Below are 23,791 nucleotides of genomic sequence, written 5' to 3' on the forward strand. Positions count from 1 at the left end.
TGCAGACCCTCAGCACTTCTTTCCCAGGTTGGGATACTTTCAGCAGTCAGTGCCCAGCTTTGTTTCCAGGGGCCTGTCTCCCCCACACCCTGCAGTCTCTCCTTGTTCTGAAAGGGGCCACCATCTTACAAACCCTGGCACAGTTGTGCTGGGAGAGTCCAGCAACGCTTCCTGCAATTTTACTGCTCAGACTTTGGCAGGCAGGATAGCTTTCTCTGCTCACAATCGTCATCTTATATTTTCTCAATACTCTGCCTAGTATTCCCTCCCAGATTAGTGCTGATGATTAGCCGCCATTCAAAGAATAACACTAACCACTTGCAAGGAAACAGCAGTGCAATAATTGGCTTTGAAATTTCAGTAAACACTTGCGAGAACAAAATCAACAGTGCATTCCTGCAGGAGCCCGTTTCCCCCAGCAGAAGTTTGGCCAAGTCTGCACACCACGGACTCTGCCCTGTGCCCCCCCTCCGTCTCTCCCCCCACCCCCCCGGCCTGCTGTTGGCTGACTGGTGGCTTTGTGCTCCTGACAAGCTCACAGCAAGCGAGGGGCACAGGGTGCTCCACACCACGTCCTGCGGGATTCACTCCACTGCATCACTCCACCTGCAGATGAGGCCAGCGTGCTTGTGGCTGCTGGCACGGCATCATTCCCTCGGGTAGCACAGCACCATGAGACAGAGCCACAGTGATGACAGGAGAAGGAACTGCTTAACACACGCCCCACCTGGCAGCTACTTAGACAGGTTTAAAAAAACCCAAAAACAATGGGAAGAGGAAAGGATAAATTTCCACTTTTCTAAGCATAGCTAAAAAGAAGGAGACTCCTTTCTAAGACAGGGGAGAGCAAATCCTCCCTACTGGGATCTAAATGGATGTGATATGGTCATAGTGTGCTCCCTCCTGCCACCTTCCCAACACAGGGATTCCACCTGCTATGTGAGGGCTGCATTACAGCCATCAGCCAACCAGCCATACCCTCATGGAACAACAGACCTGGGCTCTATGGACTCAACAAGCACCCAAGAGTTTAACTTTAAGATCTAGTCTTATTTATTCAGGTAATTCCTCAGAGGAACCCCTAACTCTGGCTGTCACAGAGCCTGCCTCACCCCATCCTCTCTGTGCTTTCTGCTTTGTCTCACCATAGAATAACATACATATCATGCCTATTTTGGAGAGCAAAACAAAGCACATTTTTGAAACATCAGCTCTAAACTATGTTCCAGATTTGTTTAAGCCACCTCTACTGCTCTGCATCCATGTGCAACTCCACAAAGTGTGATGGAAGATAGTATTGAACCCTCAGACACACAGAAGCAAAAGCCAGCACGTCACATACACTGCCAGACTTCAGTAAGCCAAATAAAGGCTAGCCGAGGGCTGTGCATACGTTCTGGGAAAAAAGTCTTAACGAGCAGCGGGAGCGCAGTTACACGTACCCCAGAGCACGCACGAGGCGACTCCAGCACGTACCACACCTTCCTACAGCTTTCACCGCCGTTTTCCCCTCCGCAGCGCGCCGCTTCCAGCCCAACTTCCCCTCGCTGCTCGCTCCGAGCCGAGCCGGCAGCAGGGCTCCGTCGCCGCCCCGGAGCCCCGCGGGACGCGTGCCGCCCCCCCGGCCGGGCCGTGCCCTCCGCCTACCTTGGCCACCCAGCTGAACAATGGGGACATCCTCCCGGCCGCCAGGCGCCCCGCGCTCCGGCCGCTCCCACCTCTGCCTGCCGCCTCCCCTTCATGCGCCCCAGCCGCCCGCCCGGAGCACTGCCCGCGGCGGCGCCGGCGCGGGAAGAGCCGGGCAAGGCTGGGCCGGCGAGGGAAAGGAAAAGAAGGGGAGGGAAAGAAGGGCCGGGCTGGGCCGGGGGCCGCGTCCCGCCCCCACCGCGCTCCGCCTCCTCCGGGTAGCCGGGGCTCCCGGCTCCCGGGGCCCCGGGCTCGGCGGGCTGCTGGGGCGGGAGGGAGCCGCTATTGAGCTCGGTGGTGTTTTGAGCAGTTCGCAGTCACTCAGTAATCACAACTCCTGTAAAAGAAAAAAAAACGCTGCGCGCTGTCTGTGTAGTTTTCTGGGGGGTATGGCAGAATCCAAGTAAACTAAGTAAAATATTTCATTTGAAACCTTGTGAAATGTTACATTTCCAGTCAGGCTCACCTTTCCTAAGTTATCTAACAGCAATTCACATCAATCCCAAGTAGACCTACTTCCAGAAACGTCACAGGCTTGTAGAAAGGTTTGGTTTGTAAGGAGCCTTAACGATCACTTTCTGTGGGCAGGGGCACCATCCCTACTCCAAGGCTGATCAACATCCAACCCAGCCTTGAACGCCTCCAGGGATGAATGGGACAACCACAGCTTCTCTGGGCTGCCTGCGCCGGTGCCTTACCACTCGCATTGTGAAAAATTCCTTCCTACTGTCTAATCTTGATCAACCCTGTGTAAGCTTAAAAGTGGTCCTGTCACGGCACTCTGTGATAGAGCCCCTTTTCAGCTTTCCTGTAGCCTCCTTTAAATTCTAGAAGGCCATAATGAGGTCTTCCCAAAGCCTCCTCCAAGCTGAACAAACCCAGCTTCCTCAATCTTTCTTCATAGGAGAGGTGCTCCAGCCCTCTGATCATCCCTGTGATTTTCTGGATCTGGACTCCAAAGCTGAATGCAATACAGCAGGTGGCATCTCTCCTGAGTAAGAAAGCTGTCGGAGCATTTCAATAGTATGTACATCTCCAGCAGGTGAAGGGACATGACCCACTTCCCTGACAGGAAGATTTTCAGCTCAGCTGTTCTTCTGCTAGCTCACCTCTGAGCACACAGCCCTGCTGTATGCAGTAGAGCTGGAAAAAAAACAATTGATTTTCCTCAGTTTGGAGGAAGGACACAATTAGGGGAAAAAAACGCTTGGATTTCACAGGAAATGATCTGTTTGGGTCAAACAAAAAGCCCTTTATTTTCCATCCCCTCATAGAGACAAAGTAAAGAGAAAGAGATTTGCAAAATCCGAACAGTACAGCATAGTGCTTCATCTTATGCTTCTTCCCAATAAAGTTCATCTGCTCAAAGTTAGATGAAGAAGCACAAAAATGCAGCTTCTTGCTCTGCCCAAAGCTATGCTCATCTGACCAAACTGCTGAGGAACTCTATGTGAGCAAATCAGAAAACAACTAATCAGAACATCAACCCAGAATATTAAGACCTACTTAGAAAAGGTGATTGGAACACATGGCTGAAAGAATGTGCCTTGAAAACATAATGTCTTTGGCCACAACTAACTGGTGTGCGGTTGTGCATGCTTAGCCCTGGTCTGGCATGGCAGCTCCTTGGCCAAAGTGAGCTTGTGGTAGGACCAGGGAAAATCTGCTTCTCTTAAGTATTAGGGATCTCTAGTGGAGTCTTTAACCTAAGTACTAGTTTACCCACTTTTAAAATTAAGTAAGTTTAGGTGGCATGCTCAAAGATTTATAGCTATTCAGCGGGGACATCTAATGTGGGAATTTGAAAACCTGTAGACTCCCTTTCCTGAGCAACATCTGCTGGTGAGACACGAAACACTAACAAGTATAAGCTAACTAACAATATGCAGCTTACTTACAGTGACCTTCTCATGGCTGAAGAGCCAAAAGCCTGCCTGGAGATTTTTTTTAATTAATTTAAAACCAATGCAACAACTTCTGTAATTAGAACCATGACAAACATATTTCATATTTCCATCAAAGGAGAACAGAGATCCATTTTTCTATAGGTGAAGGTAAAAGTGATTCACGAGGGTGACCAACGGTTCATTCTGTCATTACAATGGTGGCCACAGGCAATTTAACCACGTGGACTTTCTTTACCCATAAACCTAATAAATTGTATGAGCAACACTCACTCTGGTGGTGGTCTCAAAGGTTTATTGGCATGATAGTGGTGAGATATTCTCTCTGCTGCTAGTGCTTACGATGTATGGAGCACATACATGAAAAAAGGGCATTTTTTTCTGTGGGCTTTAAACTTGGCACCTTACAAAACATCAGAAGTACTTACAATTTAACGTATGTAAACTAGGTTTACTTTTATTTCAGGCAAGAAGAATGCAAGAGCATCATGTGCTGCTTATAGTTGTACAGTGTATCTGTTCTGTGGTGGTAGTGTTAGAGCTGTATTTCTATAATGCTGAACATGAACAATATTATGTCTAAATGATCATTTCTGCCCTTTTCTCTGAGGAGATCCTGCCAGCTTGGGAACTTTTCCAGCTCCCCCCTCCCGGCTGGCACCCTTCCACAGTTTCAAACTAACAATACACACATATTCTCCGAGTCTCCATTAAATGCTGATGTCAGTCAGGAGACTTGGCTTCTAGCCCTGACTACCAGTAGCTCAAAGAGTTGGCCTCAGTGTGTCAATTTGTGCTACTTAACTTCTAAACCTGCTGCCTGCAGTTGTTACAGTGATGTAGTGACTTATACGCACACAGAAATCTTCTACATGTTACAGGGCTGGTAGGAAGAGTGGTCATGTGTTGAATGTGCTGAATTAAGAGATAAAGTAACAGTGAATGAATTCCAATTTCTGCTGTTAACGTGATTTTCAAGCATGCTACTTCACAACTCTTCCTGCTTTAGTTTGTCTGTCGAATGGAGATGGTATATGCTAGCCTTGAAGGAAGAGAGACTGGGTATGCTCACAGACATGTGAGTAATTCTGGCAGCAAGGCTTTAAATGTTGAGATATAAAAATGTTTGTAATGCATTAAACTCTTCTGTGTAAATGAAAAGATCTCTGTTTTGCTCACCTTCCAAAAAAGCAACGTAGCAAAAACAATAACTGCATTCATTTTCAGGATATTCAATTGAAAAGGGGACCTCTGTATTTTTCTATTTTGAATTTGGCTTGTACAAATAACTGTCTCTCCAAAAATACTGTATATCCATTTTGGGTAAATGGAAAAATTCAGGGCCAGGGCAAATGACATCTGTATTGCATAAACAGTAAGCAGCACTTGACACCATCTTATCTAAGTGTACAATCTTTTTTTAAAAAAGTAACCCTCGTGCATATGAACAGTTCCATGTTATGATGGAAAATATTAGCAAGATATTTGTCTCCTTTTAAACACAGCAGCAATTAAAATGCTTCAAAGCTCCAACTGAAAGCTTACATTGTCAGAAAAAGAATTTTCCCATTTTATAGATGTCCTTCAAAAATTTACACATACACAAATACCCTCATTATTTCTCCTAAAAAAAAAAAAAAATCTCTGCATTAAAAGAAACCATTTGGAGAGAAGGAAAGAGAGGGGAGATACAAGTTCTATTAAGAAGGAAGGGGACTGTACTCAACCTAACTCAGAAAAGGAACATCTTCTGACTCCATCTCCTCTGATTTTAGCTTTCTTTAAGTTTAATGGTCATAAATATTTTTTAAGAGCCTTCACAGTATGTCACCATTGAAGGAAGTTTCACAAGAAATTGCATTAATGATCACGAACATGATTACCTGAAAACTGTACTCTCCTGCTGCTTTTGTTTTAATTTTGGTGGTGATTTAACAGTACACCCCATTCCCTTTTTAATTTGTTTTTGCCCTGAATTTTTTTCTTTAAACCTGCTTCTGCAGCTCTTCTTCTCATGAATTACCCCCTCTGCCCAAATCACCTGTTACAGCTCCCTTTGTCTTCCTTTCCTATTAGGTCTCATCTACACAAAGCCTTTATAAGTGCAATTGAGAAAATTGAGAAAAAGAAAAAAATAAGCCTGTCAGTAATTACCAGCATTTGTTATTTGGCCTTTGTTTCAAACATCCTCAATTTTTATCTTTCGTAACTTAGTCTTAACCATTCATTAAGATGTCCTTGAGTCTTGTCTCATCCCTTCCCATTCCCAGAGTGGGCTAGATGGTTTCTCCTTTGTCAGAGAACTAGATAGAAAAGAAGTTACTACTGCACTAATACTGCTAGTCATAAGAATTCTCAATATTAATAATATTTTGTTAATAATGTACAACTATGTTAAAGATACCAAAATAACACCAGAATGTTAAGCTGCCTCCATCAAATTTTAAGACAAGACAAACAATTCATCTGGATCCACTGAAGGAAGAAAATATTGAAAAGATCCTCTATCCAAATATTAATCATGAGTTTTGTTACTCATTTTAGCTAAATTCAAACAAATTCCAATTTCTTGAGGCAAAATAAAATAAAAGATTAATCATAAAACCAACAAACCTTCTCAAACAAGACCTGCATCAGCCCCATGAAAAGAAGTAACTGGCTGGCAGCAGCTGCTCCCTTAGGCAAAGTGCAAAGGAAGCCACTGTCTGGAGCTGCATGTTCACGCTGAAGATGAAACCCATTTTCTCACTGAAGAAAGCAGCACGGCTTCTTAATGGCTTTCAGATACTCAGTGGAAAGGGAAATGACAATGTTTTGGGTAGGTTTTGCACAGTTTGTCAGTTAAGAGTGTAGACTGAAGAGTTTTGGCTATCTGCTAGGCAGTAGTAGCAAGAAAAACACAAGACTTTGGGCTGGTGCCCAGAGATAACATGCAATCCTCTTCCTGTGTAGCAGACTGATAGAAGAGAATGATTTCTTGTCAGAGCTCTGGGCACCAGCCTCAGTGACGGAACCCTTTCTAGACTCTTGCCAATTTTAGCATCCATGAGATTGTTCAGCTACAAAATTTGTAATTGCTGAAAAGCCTTGATTCAAGTGAAGGAATGGTAAAACGGGAACCCAGGTTCCCTGCTCAGCAGTGGAATAAAATCCTCCAAATGCTACAGTCAATGCTAGATCAACTAGAGCCAGATGAGAAGAGTACAAGACAATGAAACGATTCATTATAAGGTTAAAGTAGGTTTATGAGTTGCTACCAGTATCTTAACATTCTTCCCCATGGGTCTGATTTGGAAACTTCTCTCTTCTGCCCTATTGTGAGAGTTCTTTGTGACAGCAGATGCTTGATTCAGAAAGTTCAGAGCAGAAATGTTTTGTAGTCTTTCATCAAAAAAGGGACTGGGGAAATGCTGCCATCATCCATAAGGGACACCTCTTCCCAAAACAATAAATGGTATAGAGAACCTAAAACTAGATAGAAGTATCAGCTCCTGAAGTTAGCTATGGGACAAGCTGACAAGAGGACACTTTTAGAAATACAGCATCTGGCAAAAAACATGAGCAATGCCAAGAGGATCTAAGATATCCTGGTACAGAAATGACTGCTGGGATGTTAAGATTACAATACATGGAGAAAAAAGAGAGCAAGGTTATCCACAAACAGTGTAACAATAAATACAATCCAGCTGTAGGGTCCTGATACCCATTCATATACATTGAGACTACCTAATGCAAAATGTGCATCTGGACTGAGATCATCCTGACACATCAAATGCTTCCAAAAATACCAGTGAGTAAACTTTAGATTGGCAAGCATCATGCCGGATTGAGTATTTTCTGTCTTCTCACAGACAGGAAAAAAAACACCTTGAAGTCATCAGGGACTTTGCCATGGGCATTGACTAATTCATCTAAGGCACGATTCTACCGCGATCAGATATGCACTGCTGAGTGAGCTGGTTGTGACCAATCGATCAGATGTTCATTAAAGAGAGAAAACAAAACAAAACAAAAACACCAACCAAACACATCCTGTAGGTAAGTTCAGGCAGACCTGTAAAGATATCACTTCAGTCTGAAAGGCTGGAGGCAAGAAAACCACAAGGACAATGTGGGAAGCAAACAACAGGGAAAACACTGCACACAGTAGGAAAGTGCCAAAAGAGGCATCAGAGGATCCAAACATTTACACTGTTTTGGATGGAGAATTTTCTGGCAGCTATGTAGCTGGGGAAGGATGAGTGGAGCAAAGTGGCAAACTGCAAAAACAGAAAATGGAGTTCAAAACCAATGGGGTTGCTCCTACCATGCAGAGACAAAGAGAGGTGGAACCCTTGAGATCATCAGTGTGATCTTGAGCCTGGCTGAAGTAGGCACCTCCCATACCCCTCCCTGTAGGCCAGCATTTTTTTGCTCACATCAATGTGACCAAGTTGAGGAACAACTAGCTGAGCTCCCCAAGATGCTGAGAAACCTCCAGGAAGAGAGCAGCAGCAGCCGCCGCCTCCATAGGGACAGTGCACATCTGTATGCACATGCTGACATGACTGGATAAAGCATAAAATAGTAATGATGCCAGACTTTTTTTTTTTTTTTTTTTTTTTAAACACTCATCCTCCCTGACAAGAGGGCACGAAGAAAGAAAGTCCTCCACAGAAGGACTTTGCGCCCTCCTCCTCCAGCCTCCCATGCTTCCTGCTTCCTCAAAGCAACCACCGAGAGATCTCCAGAACAAAAACCAAACATAAAACTGAAAGCTGCAGAACGCTTTTCTGAAATGCAGCTAATTAAAGGCTACACTTAAGGTGTTCCTTGATCCTGAAACTTAAATGGTTAAGCCAAGTAACTCACGTGGGAAGACAGATGCTTCGTGTGAAAATGTGTCTCATTTCCTTTGGGTAGAAGCACCATCTCACACAGGAAAATACATTTAAATACTATATGCTTCTAATAATGGATAAGCTAATCAGCAAAAAAAAGTTTAGAAAGTGTGGAGGAAAAGCTGACTATGAACAGAAAAAGGCTTTATATTTAACTAGGTAAGTAAAATATCACAGTTGTAAAATTTATCTGTGTAAAATTTATGTGCTGTGGGTTGCACATAACTACACATTCCTACTAAATGGAGCCTCATGTTAGCTGATTATATGCAGTTTATTCTCTTACGTTAATACGTTAATAAATAATATAATATAAATAAATATAATAAATAATATAAAATGAACAATTTTAAATGCATACTTTCATGGAGTTGTAGCTTAGGTGCTTTGTTCACAAAATTAACAAAAACATGAAAACAATCCCACTCCCTGAGCATATTATTTTGTGCACTTCAGTTGGAACAGCAGTAGACTAGTGAAGTATACTGAACTCCGTAGTAGGAATAGCCATGCAAAGTAGCCAGTTATCAGTTCTCCACAACATAAATTAATAACTCAAAAAACCTCATGGCTCTGCTATATGCAAAGATCACACTGATTTCTCATAACTGATTTCTGCAGCAATCTCCATAGACAGTTCACAGGGTCTGTGGGAATTTTACTGGAGTTGAAATATTCTAAAGCACATCCCAAAATAAACAGAAGTAGTAAAATAATAACACAACAAAACTTTAACCCCCTTTTTCCCCTCATTAGATGGTAATGTTCTTATTTTTGCTGGGAAAGAGCTTAACAATAAAGAATATCAGTTCAGGTTTACATCTCTGCAGGTACAGTGCCCAGAGCTCGCATGGCACTACTGCACTTTATGTACAACGAGCATGCGGGTGTGAAAGTATTCATCTGAAAAGGATCCAGCCCACCCCACTGAAGACACAGACTCAGTTGCTATTACATCCTTATGCACCTTAAACGTAGGTAACAAAAAGAGGAAACAAGTACCGTATTGTCCTGTTCTTTTCCAGAATCAAGCTGAAGAAACTTCAGTTTCTGTAACGTTGCCCTCATGTCATCAGTCTGAACAAGACCCCAGCAGGAACTGGAACAGGCTCTGTCCCGCAGCCCCAGCCAACTGGCAGTGTGCAGCTGGCCTGACCCACGCTCTGCACCCCTTCCCATCTCTAGCCCTTCCTTTGCTTACAAGCTGCAGCACAGTCCTGCCCTAGAAATTTCCTGTGTCACGTGGCATTCAGAACGCCACTGGAAACTTCCTAATAGAATGACTTGCACGTATGGTAACTTTGTATGATGCAGATAGAGCTACATTTTTAATAAGTGAATTGCAATTTTTGTTTTGTGTTGTTGATTATATTCTTTCTTCTGTCTTGTGAGTGGAAAATTTTATCGGTGATGTTCCCTCCCACACACACCTTCATTTACAGCTTTTATCTCTACCCTTCTGACCCTCTTCTCAAAGCTTATAAAGTGCACCTTAGGCAGCTCTGTGGGCTCTTTGCTGCGATTTCTTATAGCTTTGGCTAAGTTGCACTGTCTTTCAATAACAGTAAAGCCACAAAATGGCAATAAAACTTCTCTAAAGCCAGATTCAAACACTGTCCATACCAATCTGAAAAGACACTTTTCCTGCTACTCAATTAACTTTTCATTCAGAAGTTTGCAGTTTCAGGTTTCATTATAAACCACAATCCACATGGAGTTATTCTAAGCCAGTTCTGTCTGATTGCTAAAAACACATCAAAAATCATTTGTGAAATACAACGTGCAATGCAGAGACAGCAACAGGATTTGTCTTTGTTGAGCTTTTGTGGTTTTGATAAAGCTGAATTGCTTCAAAGGGCTCAGGATATGTTGCTGGAAGACACGGCTGCACATTTCTGCCACATGTGCTGACTGCACTTCCGCTCCTCTGCGAGAACAATGCGAGCCTTAAGACTCTGAATCAGCTCTCCCCAACCCACAAATCCACATGGACAAAGCAGATTTGCTCAGAACAGGTCACTTTAACCATTTCTTATGACTGGGAGAGCTAGGATACCATCACTACAAGATGCCTGGAGTAGTTAAAATTAAGGAAATGTGTACACATTTTCAGGAATAAAGCTCAAAATGCGTAGCATCCTGCTTAAAGAAATGAAGTTAGAATAAAATAATTATGGATTGATTTTGCCATTTCCTCCCCACCGTGTACTACCAGTACCAACTGGTCATTTTGATGTTCCAGAAAAGCCTGCACACATCTGGATGGATGTGCCGGACAGCAGGACTGCTCTCAGACAGTCACACCTTACATTTACAACAATGCTGGAGCATGGGGAGTTCAGCTACCACTGCAGCCTATGAATCTGAGCTCACAAGTCTGATTGCATTCACAGGCCCAAAGAACCTCAGCAGTTATCTGAGTAGGGTCAGATAAATTCTTAGTCTTCTGTTAGTTGCAATCATAATTGGCTTACGATTTAAGTTTAGGCTAGCTTTAATTCATTTTCTCTGTTCAAAAAAACCACTGTAACATTAAAGCCAAACAGTTAAATACATATAGATTAAATTATCTCATTGCATATTCGTGTTAACCCCACACATGTGCTTTGATTTCACTCACAACCAACCTCAGACTGAACTCCAGTAGAAACTACCTCCTGTTTTCTTCAATGCCCCTGGGAACATTTCCGACCCTTGCAAACACAGCTTACTTGTGGATACTCTATTAAAACACCAAAACTGTAAAGCTTGCACTGAAACAAAACAAAACAGCTTCATTTAAAAGGAAAACTGGAAGCATTTCTTTTCTACAGTACTCTGCCTACCTGATGAGCTCACTGGAAACCTCCTAGAGGCAAAATGTGCCTGCACATAAACAATGGACACTGCTGTTTGCTGCCTGCTGGCTGTAACTAATTCACTATGGAGTCAGTAACTTACATGTAAATGATATTCTCAAGTCCTGCAACTTTCTAAAAGTCAAACTGTGGTGGTGAGAGCCTGGTGTCCAGATAGAAGTGTATTATAATCAAGCTCAGAATGTGATGGAGCTAATGATTTTACATCAATCAGATATCCTGCTGTGGGGAACTGAGACATCCTGGAGTATCAGCCAACGCCAAACACTGCCTCAAGGAGCACATCTTATTTTCTAACTCTAGTACTGAAGAACACATAGTATTTTCTTAGCAACTCCAGCAGCACTCCTACTTCAGTTCTGGAGGCACCTTCATGTATTGTTGGTTCCTGTGCTAGCTCACAACACAGCAAAATAGCAACTTGTTTCACATAGGGGGAGCCTAAATAGAACTTTGACAATGCAATTTGGAAAAAGAAAAAAAAAAAAGAGAATCACAGCACTAAAATTTTCCTCTGTACCCCACCAGGCTGTGACTCCAGCCAGTCTTAGATTAAGCCATCAGTATCTTTAAGATAAGATGAAGAATTCTCCTGCTGGTGGGAAGCAAAAGCAGGGGAAGGGAGAACCATCGCAGCCAGCATAGCACCTCACGTTTCCTCGGGTCAGCCACTAAGTGGCACTTGAACACCTCAACTTAAGCCATAACGAGCCTGCAAACTTGTGACAAGCAGGGGAAAAAGTAATCCAGTCTGGGAACGTCTCTCTTTTAAGAACAATGAAGTTTTTTTTTTCTGCAATTACAGAACATTTCCCAAGGTCTGACTACATTAAAAAAAATACTGGTAGAAATGGTGTAAAAAATGCCATGCTATGACAGCAACACTGCACAGTGCCCTCCAGGAAAAAAAAAAACAACAAAAACCTGCTGCCTCTCCTAAATCCCAGTCTCACTTTGGAAATCAAAGCACTTTACTCGGCGCTGCTGTGATATTCTGAACTATGCATGAAATGGGAAAACAAAAAGCATCTCAAGTCCTTGGTCAGAATAAAGAGGACCTGACTTCTCGGCACAATTTATAACAGACCCGTGCATATCAGAGCAGGTTTTGAACAGTGCAGAGAAGCAACAGCACTGAATGGAATTCTGCTCATAAGACTTCAGTGTATTACTGCTTCCTAGACATATGTCATAATTTCATTTGATTTGAAATCAAAGGAGAGAACCCTATTTTTCAACTAGTGATGCTGAACTGACTGTGCTAATCATCCCAAATGTGCTAAAATGCATGGTAGAGGTTTTCTTTTTAATTGGTTTTGAAAGTGGTTCTGTCTATCAAAAATTTCTCAAAAGGAATTAACCCAGGAACTGGACGTCAAGTACCTACATGCTCAGCTTCCTTACTGCAAGTATTTCTGTCATACTTAATAAAATTAGCCTGACATTAAAGCACATGTATTTTCAGCATCAAAGATTCAGAGATAAGACTCACCTATGGTTCGCTTTTAATCTCTCAAAGAAACACCTCTATTTTACTTAGCCACATTTTGAGACATACAACATACCTCCAGATATTAGTGGAAAGCTAATACCAATTATTTTCTGCGTTTCTACTGTTTGTGGCCTACAGAGATCTCAGATTAGCCCGGTAATGGATTACATCTTATTCTCTCTTACTATGAAAGTCCAGTACAGTATGATGGTAAGTACAACATACAAGGAAGAAAACAATTCAGCAAGTTACTCTACATTATGATTACAAATAATAACATCTTAAAGCATTTCTTGCTCATTATGTATGTGTGAAACTGGGTTGTTTGTTTGTTTCCTAGATATGGTTGAAAGAAGAGGCTTGGAGACAAAAGCATTCGATCAGTTATACAGAAGGATCCAACTCAGCCTAACGCAAGAGTCAGCAGCGAGGCTGTTTTTATGGCCAGCAATGCATCTCAATCACTGTCACTGGGAAAAATGGGGGGAGGGTGGGAAAGAAAGGAAAAGCAAGCATCGATCAGTAGTTTCATACAAAACACAAACCAAGTATAAACTGGCATTATCCACTCAATCCTTGTATCAGATCGTCAGCGCTCAACCTTTGGGGCAGACACACATATCCATTTAAGCCTGTATTTGTCCAGCCGCACAAATCATTCTTTAGGAAAATATTTCCCACAGCCCTTCCCGTAACTTGACGTCCGTAGAGAGGGTAAAATAACAGAAATATAGAACAACTGTGTCTATACCAGGCAAGGGAAAGCACTGATTTTAAGATAGCAATTTGTTACCGTTATTCACTTTGACATATAACGGGATGGGAGACTCTGCTGCTAAAGTAAATACAGCGGTTATATATGTCTCCTCTGCGTTGTTTTCTGCTCCACTACAGTCAAAGAGCCCTCATCTGATGACCCCAAGGGCACAGCATAAATGTCAGCTTCATGCAGGCAAAACTCTAAATTGAAAAGCTGATTGCATGGAAAAATAAGGAGCTACTTTAAAGAGGTGATTTGGTTAGTATTATTATTTATTAATTGACATCTTTGTATTTTAATACATGTGTTTCAATTTGCCCATTAAGGCCATTACAGAATCTGAAAAAAAAAAATTGAGCATATTGAAGTTATGTATCAGTAAACTAAAACCTTATTTTTCTTTTGAAAAAAGTTTTCATTTCTAGTAATCTCCAACACAGAACCCCGTTCCACAACCTAATTCATGCAGAAGATCTTGAGTCCATCTAGATAGATCTCATTGACCTACATGACAGATATTGCCTTTGTTTTCTCATATATGTAAAAAAGCACTTCCCTACATGTTTAAAGATCTCACCTTTCAATATGGAGTGAAATTACATTGTCCTCCATGTGTTACTGTACTACATGCCATGAAAATTAACAAGGAATTAAACAAGACTGACTCTTTATGCAAAATGTTCTTTGCCAAAGCAGTTCTGGTTTCCCCTCTAAAACATACTTTCTGCCTTTAGACTGCACCATCACTGCACAATGTACCACAAAATTAATTTCTAAACACTACAACTGTATGTGAAGCTCCTTATGATCATTAACTAATTAGATGAAAAATTAAAAACTGTATTTTGATCACAGACTTTCTGACTTGCATTTGGCAATCAGTAAGGCAGCATTCTTACCAATATCCTCTATTCTTGAAATAATTTTAATAAGCCACTGCAACAGGTAACTAGAGGCAATACAATGGAGTTACTATATGATTAGTTATTCCTCTCTGTAGAGTCACGCATTCAGACTACTACACAATGCTGACGTGAATCAAATAGTATTTCCTGAACTCTTAATTCTGTACATGCAACCCAGGTTTCAAGATTCATCCTTACTTTGTTTCAGGCACAGCTTGTACTACAAGTATTTACCCAGAGCTTTTTGCTGGCTGCCACCTAGCTTTAAGCTGTAGGTTTGCACTGCTACGTGCGCTTACTTGGTGCATGTTGCATCCAACACCTTCATGGAAGGCAGACTTTGTACAGGACAGCAAGGAGAGCTGTATATTTCACTGTTACTATTTTGTTATCGTTAGCACTTATGAAGCTGGAGAATCTAATACTAAGTGCTGGAGTAATGCATGGATACTCACAGTCCCTCAGCTTGAAGTCTTATATGGTTCTTTGACAACTGTATGAATTTTAAAAACATCAAATTTTCAAATCATCTTTTACAGTAAGTTTATTTCAAGGTTTTCAAGCAAATTTGAATACTGCAGCATCACCGTGACTCTTACAAAGTTTTGGAAGTTGGTCACAGAAAGTTAACTAATTTCTTGGTAATGGTGTTTCTCAAGCAAAGTAGTAAAAATATATTCCAGCTGACAAAAATATAATAAATTAAATACAGGAGAAATACCACAAAGCTTGTCCTAGAATGAAGTGACAAAATTGATGAAGTTATCACAAACACCTCAAAGTACTGTTGAAACCCTTTTGGCTGCTAGGGCACACTGCTGACTCACGTTCAACTTACCATCAACCAGAACCTCCAATCCCTTTCCAGAGTGCTGCTTTCCAGCCTCTCGCCCTCCAGGCTGTACATATATAGCCAGGGTTGCTTCAGGTGCAGAGTCTAGCACGTGGCCTTGTTAAGTTTCATGCAGTGGGTGATCCCTCTGCAAGGCTCCTCTACCCCTGAGGGAGTCAATATCTCCTCCCAGTTTAGTGTCATCCACAAACTTAGTATACCTTCAAGTTCTGTATGCGAGTCATTGACGACCACTTGAAAGAGAACTTGCCTTAGAATGGAACCCTGCAGAACCCCATCAGTGACCGGCCACAAGCCTAATGCAAATCCATTTACTATAAACATTTTTGCTCAACCTGTCAGCCAACTGCTCACCCATCACATTATGTTTTTGTTACCCAAGGCTGCAAGCCTTCCTGTGCACCTCCACCCTCCTCATCCCTCTTTGAGATCGCAATAGAAAGTAACAACATTGTTTCAGGCTGCAGAACTCAATCCTTCAGAGTACCTTTTGATGCTGCACTGAATTTCCACCACCTCCTAGGGAAAGTACCAGGAAAAAAATACCCCAGATCACTTTATGTTCTCACTTTAGTTTCTAAATTCATATCAACTTGAAACTTAATAAAATATGTAAGGTGATCTAACAAGGTACACTGGGCTGGTTTGGAGCAGAGAGAAACGTGGTGTTGCACTAGCTCAATACTGTCCTACAAATTGAAATAAATAGGGTATGTAGGACTTGGCCTACAAATTAGAAGACTGACTTCAAATTCTAAACGCTATCGCAATTTCTGTTAATCCTAGTTACATGTCTTCCACTTACTGGCACTGTGGATCTGGCCCATTAACAAGAAAGACAAAGAATAGCCTTCTGCTCAAGCACAAGAAACCAGGGCCTCACTGCCCAGGAGTGAACAAGCTCAGTCTCCCTCTTCCTGCACAAATGCTCTAATCACTGGTTACGTGGCTGCTTTGTGCTCAGTGTCCTCATATCGGTCACGAGAGACGTAGGAGCCTACCAAGCAGACATACAGCTAGTGCTGAACCACAGTCTTTCCAAGTCAGAATTTGTCCTAGGAATTCCCACTAACAGAATAACCTGGAACTCACACTGATGATAAACTTAAGTGTAAATGAAAGCTCTTACATGGGTTACAAATACTGCACTTCTGTAGCCTCAGTTTCTCTGTATCCCATTTGCCATTGTGTAAAACAGAGACAACAGTTCTCCTTCAAGTTACCCTGGAAGTTTCTGAAGAAAACTCCACTGCAAACCTCAAGGACATTTGGATATTATGGGTTACAGCTCCCACTTCCTTTATTGGGCTTTATAAACTACCAACATCAGAACTCGTAATGGGAGGAATGGTGAGTAGTGAGAAGCCATCACAAGTCTGTTACTTATTTACTTAGCTTTGGTTCCACTGTTCCATATCTGCTATAATTTCCAACAGAAAAAATGATGGAACAATAAATAATTTCAGCTAAAAGAGAGCAGAAGACAGAACAAGTGACAAACATACTTCCAACACATTTGAGAACGTGATCTGATACAGAATAATACATTGCTTAAACTACATGAAGAGTTTTTAGAAGTAATTCTGTAGCAGAAACTTTTGCATGATTTAGCAGATTGAGGAATTTGCAGTAAATAGAGCAAACCGTTTGATTAATTTCATCTTTCTTGCTGGGACATTAACTCTGACTTTAAGTCAGGAAATGGCAACAGTATTACACAAATGACTTGCTCCACATGGCAATCAGAAGAGGAGACTGAGGGAAATCATACAGTACGGGAGTTAGAAGTAGGTGATCTTTAAGGACTCTTCCATCCCAAGCCATTCTGTGATTCTATTTTGTAGAAAACACTGGTGAATGTAGTGACATTTGTAGCTCAGCTAAACTCTCCTAAGTCTCTCCAGATTCTGATGAGGCATCATAAAGGTTTGGGATATTGCTGTCTGGGACAGGGTCACTCGCTGTCAAAGACCCTGAAAGCAGAGTGTTTACAGACAAATCCTCTGAACAGACCCCAGGCACTGAGTTGGCTTTTTTGGCCCCGGTCACAGTTACGCTCTTGGCTCAGGTTAAGTGTAAAGCCTGCTTGCTTTGTGAGAGCAGCCAGAGCATAGCTGGCTGCTGCATTACATATGATACTCTATTAAGATTTACAGAGCTAAACTTTGACCCACTTTATATACCAGCCTATATATGTGCACAGGTATGTATTTCATTCTTCATTTGTTCTGCTGTTTTTTCCCCCTTTTCACGTGCATTTCTCCAGTTATCAAATGGAGAGATGGAGGGAGACTTCCTTAGCATTTTGCAATTATGAAGGTTGCATCAGAAAACAAAAAAGAAGAAGAAATAAAGGATAAAAAGGATAAAGAGAAGTACCTGTAAATAAGAGGGTGAAAACAGACATGAAGCTCTGAGCTGCCCTGAAGTAAGGCGAGTTACTCGGTTTTGTTTCAGTGGCTCTTAATGCTTTTTTGCAAGAAAAGAACCTAATTTTAATCTCTGTAGATTCATTAAACAATGATAAATAAAATACCTCCTCCCTTACCTGAATTAATTTAAGAAAGGGAAATGGTCCTATTAAAAATGAGATACTTAGTGAGGTCCTATCTTTGAGACTAATGCAAAAACAAGTTGCATAGGAATCCTAAGCTAAGCCTCACAACAACTGGTTTGGAGTTCACAGAGCCTTTGCAATTCCTTTTATAGATGAATAATGTGAAGTTCACTCACAACTTCAGCTCCATGCAGCCTCACAGAAAGCTAAGTCTTGATTATCCAAAACCAGCTTCTCCAGAACATAATCAGCTCACAAACAACATGTAACAAAGCACACTGCATTCCAGGTAATGCAACCTAATCTACTTAAGCACATAAGCTATTGTAACTCACAGAAGTAGGTGAAGGTTGTTTAAAAAGTAGTAGCTATTAAAGCAATTGGTACATACACACAAACACAAAAAGAATCTCTGACAAAAGTGGAGATTATTGCTGCAACCAAGTAGCTCAAAAGCAGGACAAGGGCTGCATTTTAACAAGCACAGTGGTATAAGGAGACGGAGCTCATCTCTGCGACAGGATCGATGTGGTACAAGAAAAATCCACACAAATGGTGCCAGCAAATTTTAGAGCAGGCTTTGGGCTCGAGTGGGATCCCTCATCTGCTGCACCCACTCAGGCACCATCACCCTCATGGCAGCACTCCTGCAGCTGACAGAAGCTGATCCTGAGCCAAAAGTTCTCCTTTGTTTTATGATACTGCAAAATGAAGATTTAGAAGAAGCAAGCAGACACACATATCTTACGCATCCGTGATCTTAAGTCACAAGCAGAATTTCTCTATATGATGGAATAGTTTTATCCAGTGCTCTCCAACTATAGCATTAACAGTTCTGGTAAACACAAGAATATATTACAGGCTGTAACGGCAACTTGCATGCTGACTGTAGAAAGAGCAAGGGAGAATGAAGCTTAACCTTTTCAAAAATCTGAAACAGATGTTTTACATATCTTCATTCTCTAATTATCAATCATTGATATCTTACAGAAATGCTCCTCCTTACAAGACATGAGGCTGAAGTTTCTAGACTTTCCCTCTAAGCCTCCAGTTCATAATGCAGAAACAAGGACATGGAGTTCTTGGAGCAGAATCCAGAGGAGGGCCACTGTGATGATCAGAGGGCTGGAGCACCTCTCCTATGAGGGAGGAAAGGTTGAGAGAATTGGGCTTGTTAAGCTTGGGAAAGAATGCGCTGTGGGAGACCTCACCGCAGCCTGCCAGTACTTGAAGGGAGCATATAAACAGGAGCGGGAACGGCTGTTTATGAGGGTGGATAGTGATAGGACAAGGGGGAATGGTTTTAAACTGAGACAGGGGAGATTTGGGTTAAATATTAGGAGAAAGTTTTTCACTCAGAGGGTGGTGACACACTGAAACAGGTTGCTCAAGGAGGTTGTGGGTGTTGTTGTGTTCAACAACAATGCATTCTTATGATTAAGGTATTATTTTACAAGCATGTATTTGCTGGAGAAGTAGTTTTTCTTCAGCTTCTATCACCATTACTCAACACAGCATGCATAATCCCCACCTATGACCTATTCATAGCCTTCACAAGTTCCCCACAGGCAATACAATTGATTCCAGCTCTATTCCTGAGCACCTGCAAAGAATACGCATTAACACTTTAGCCCTATCATCAGGCAGAAATTACTTAATCATGAAGCCCCACCGAATCTTCACAAGATGAGGGTAAAAAAATGTTAAAAAAAAAAAAAAAAAAAAAAAACACAACAGAAACAACAACCCCCCCCCCCCCCCCCCCCAAAAAAAAACCTCCCAAAAAAAACAAAAAACAAGCAAGCACAAAACCAACCCACACAAAGAAACGCTTTCTGAAACTATACAAGGAAGAGTCCAGATCCCATAAACATAGATCAGCTTAGAAAGGGGAACTCTAATTCATAAAAGCAGCTCTCTGGAGGCAGTAAAACCCTTCCTTTTAGTACTGTGTGGAATTATCCCTATATGCATATGCTTGTGCATAAGCAAAGTGCCAAGAAACAGTTTGTTGGGAACAAGTCTTCCCTTTTCACTGCTGTATCTGCCCAGAAAGTGAGCTGTATAATGCCATGATGATGAAATGGAAACAATTATAAAGAATCCTATAGTGAAGACAAATTATCCAATAGGGCACTGCCTCCTCTCTCACTTCTCAAGAGAAGTAGCATGAAGAATTTCTAGCAAAGAACCCTGACTTTAAGCATTAATTACCTGCCTACCAATGTCTTTTCTAAAGAGAATGGCATGTAGGTAGTGGAGCAATGACTCTGACAGCACTGCATTCATATCCAGGAAAATCATTACATATGTTCCCACAGCTCCAGCAATTCTGGATTCTAGAAATATATTACTCAGCAAAAAATAATCTCCCACTAACAAAATGTTTTCCTATTATATAGTAAAATAATCTCTCACTAATTAAGTATGTATTCCACCTCAATATGCACATACAAAATAACACAACTACAGGCCATCTGCAATGCCCATGCTAAACAGGCAACCCATTCCTAGTTTTCTGCACATAATATCACCTTCAGAGGAATTTCTCTGTTTGCATAAAGTTCAAGTTTCTAGTCCTCCTCTTCAAAGACCTTCACTGCTTAATCTTTTACTCAACTGTGTTCATTTTCATCTTCCTAGTCCACTTCTCCTATATACATCCTTCTGTTCTCTTATATTCAACTTATCCTGATGTGTGGATATACTCGGAACTTATTTGCAAGGCACACCTACTTCAAATCCAGTCTGCACATACAATATAGCCCTACTACAAAGAGCTGTAGCTTTTGTAGTTTACAGTTTTATAAGGAGTATCCTGTTGATTTGTAGAAACAGATGGAGTGTGATTATCAGAAAAGTTCAGATGTTCAGTATCACTGGATAAGAAGTTATTATCAGCACACAAATTCTGTGACCAAATTTATTTGGCCTACTGCTTCAGCTGTGTAGAAGAGAGAAAGAATATATATTCAACATTTTTATTCACCCTGGACTCCAAGAGGAATATGACTGTGACAATGCTGACTAAGTCTGTAAGATTGTTTTTAGTCTTCAGAGGGAATGTTAAGAGAGCTCAGGAGCAAGGCTGCCAGCATAGGAGTCTGCTGAGTCACACAGGCTGCAAAGGTCCAGTTTCTAAAATTTCTTTCTTCTGAAACAAAACATGAGCTCAGCAACATAGTGCTAAAGTCCTCAACTCACATTTAACAGTTCCCTCAATTTGCAGCACATGCATACAGTACACTATTGCCCTTTCAAGCTGGTTACCTGCTAAACAGCTAACATCAGCTCACACCTCTTCATAAATGCATAAACATCAATACACACACACACACACATTTGGTATTCTACGTTCTAACTTGACATGGCTTCTCAGTTGAATGATTACGATTTATGACATACTTTCCTTCTAATTCACTGGAACTGTTTGTTTTTTTCCGGAGGGATTTAACTAAAGCTCTTTCCATATGTTTTGACCTCTAAGCTTGAGACATGTACTTGGAACTGTGCAACGTTTTGCTCTTTGACAGGTTGGCACTACATGCAGTATAGTTCACATAACTCCTCCGAGGTTTGTCAGCAGGACATCTCTGATGCAAGCATGTAGCAGGATGCTGTTTTTCAACATAAGCACTGCTTTATCCTTAAGAGGTAAAGGACATGTCACTAATTTGCATGCAGTAGATCAACCTATCACAGTAGCCTTGTGTTACTAATTCAGAGAGTTACTATCTCACATTACTCTCAAACAGCAACAGCAGCAATCATCTGTTTTTAATGCTGCAACCTTTTCAGCAAGGGATCGATCAACTTGCATGCAGACTGAGGCAAGTTTCACCCACAGCATGAGACTCACACAAAACTCCCACCTTGCAGTGTGCAGCAGCAAGCCCATGTTTCAGACCTGCAGCACTGTGCAGTGACCTCTCTACTGTTTTCTGACACAACATGGATGATAGAGCTGGGGAAGAGGCTTCTACAATGTCCTGCAGTTTAAGGTATGCTATGCATTGGGCTGTGGCCCATTCCTTACATCTTCAGGAAAGGAAATGCCTCTTTCCTAGCCACATAGGTCTCATTTTATGAAAAGAGAAATTTGAGAGGTCTGACCATAAGATGAGATAAAGTTCACAATGGCTGAAGGGTGAAACTCTAGCCCCAATGACATCAGCAGAAAAAGTCTCACTGACACAGAGGCCAAGATTTCAGCACATATCCCAAAGTAGAGTGCCTTCTAAGCCAACAAAATTCAGGTTCTGATCCTGTAAATTTACACACCTTTCACTTCACATACGAAGCAGTTCTAATTCAGCAGAACCATTAACATCAAATAAAGTGAAGCATTTCTGTGAGTTTTAGAGAGATAAAGTCTTTAATTATAAACGCAACCTAAAGGTCTTACAGTATGGTGGGAAGTTTCAAACAGTACAAAAGCAAATCTATTCTACAAGTAGTGTCAACTCCTCTTCCACATCTACATTTTTTCTATATAGCCCTTGATAATACAACAAGAGCCAATTCTTAAATGTGATTCTGAATGTAACTTGATTTGGCATGTTTGGTGTTGTTGTTTTGTTGTTTTTTTTTTTTCTTTTTTTTTTTTCTTTTTTTACTTACTTTTGTTTGATCATCAGCTTTGAATACATAGCAGATACTTTGCTGATTTTCTGTTCCATCTTTTATCAGGCAAGCAATGTAGCTTGGATCATGGCTGTTGTGAATCAGTTTGTGGACATGCTGTGGCTTGTATTCAAACAGATCAGAACAAATCAAAGGATCCCACTGCTGGATTTTCCCCGTGTCTGGTTCACATCGCAAACTCGATGGTGAAACATAAAGCCGGATTTGGCTGATGCCAAGTTCTTCTTTGGAAGACTTTGTACTACTGAGAGCCCGGATCTCTGCCACAATCCAAGGCAGCATGGACGTAGTGGTTAGGGAATGCACAGGCAGGGAACCGACAAGCTGAAGGGTGAAGCTTGCTGAGAAATCGTTAGGAGCTTGATATTTCTTAGCTTTGAATGTTATTGGCTCCATTTTACAATCCTTTAGGTAACCACGATTAATTCACCAGGATGTCGGTTGCACGGAATAGCAATATTTGGATGGTTCCTTTAAGTTAGGAGCAGCAGAAATCTGAAAGGAAAAGAGAAAGTTATGTTGGTGCTGCAACCCTATTAAAAACTAAACCATTAGTAACAGAAATATTTAATAGATTAACACCAGAAGAGACACACCAATCATTCACCATGACCTACATGGCACACTTTCCGTACCCTGGACTTTACAGTTTCAGGTCTAACAAGCACAATAGTACTCAATATATTGCTTGGAAAAACATCAGTCCCGATTTAAAAGTTGTTCTTGTAACTCCTGCTAAATTATCTAACAAGTAACTAAACTCAAGAATGCACCTTCTCTCTAGCCTGTTTCTGCTTCATGGGCAGGCTGACATGGATCACATCAGCCTATTTCAATCCTATTATCACAGAAAGAACTCAGATTACATTATAACCTTCACAGCATTTGAAGTCAATGTTTGCTGAGACACTTTCACATTCAAAAGTATTAAAATAAAAGGTTATTTTTCTTGTTCACAGGTGTATGAGTTTGAATTTGACTCCTTACATGGAGTTCACTTGAGTACAGTTTGCCAATGGTCATGAACCGGGACAAAACAGACCTTTTTCTTTAATTAACACCACAAAAATCATCTGGAAAGCCTAACAGCACTCAACTGATCCATTACAGATAAACCCAGCACAGACAAGCAACAATCCTTACAAGATCCCACTGAAACAACAACAACAAAAAACAAACACACCACACAACCAGAAGATGATTCACAATTCATGACTGCATTTTAAGGGCAGAAATACTGGCCAGAAATACT

The 23,791-nt window shown here is 41.3% G+C and overlaps 1 protein-coding gene across 2 annotated transcripts in view; it reads right to left on the bottom strand.

The window, feature by feature from the left end:
- The window catches only part of TBC1D1 (TBC1 domain family member 1), a gene marked incomplete at both ends in the record, with an annotated part of 85,341 nt that extends 62,406 nt beyond the window's left edge, over window positions 1–22,935 (bottom strand). For both annotated transcript variants that reach the window (XM_079534801.1, XM_079534800.1), the window contains one exon: window positions 22,516–22,935. In XM_079534801.1, coding sequence (XP_079390927.1) covers window positions 22,516–22,935 — 420 coding nt within the window. The remainder of the gene's footprint in view (window positions 1–22,515) is intronic.
- Window positions 22,936–23,791: the final 856 nt, after the last annotated feature.

The sequence above is a fragment of the Tetrao urogallus genome, assembly GCF_951394365.1.
Source record: "Tetrao urogallus genome assembly, chromosome: 4".
Taxonomy (NCBI): Eukaryota; Metazoa; Chordata; class Aves; order Galliformes; family Phasianidae; genus Tetrao; species Tetrao urogallus.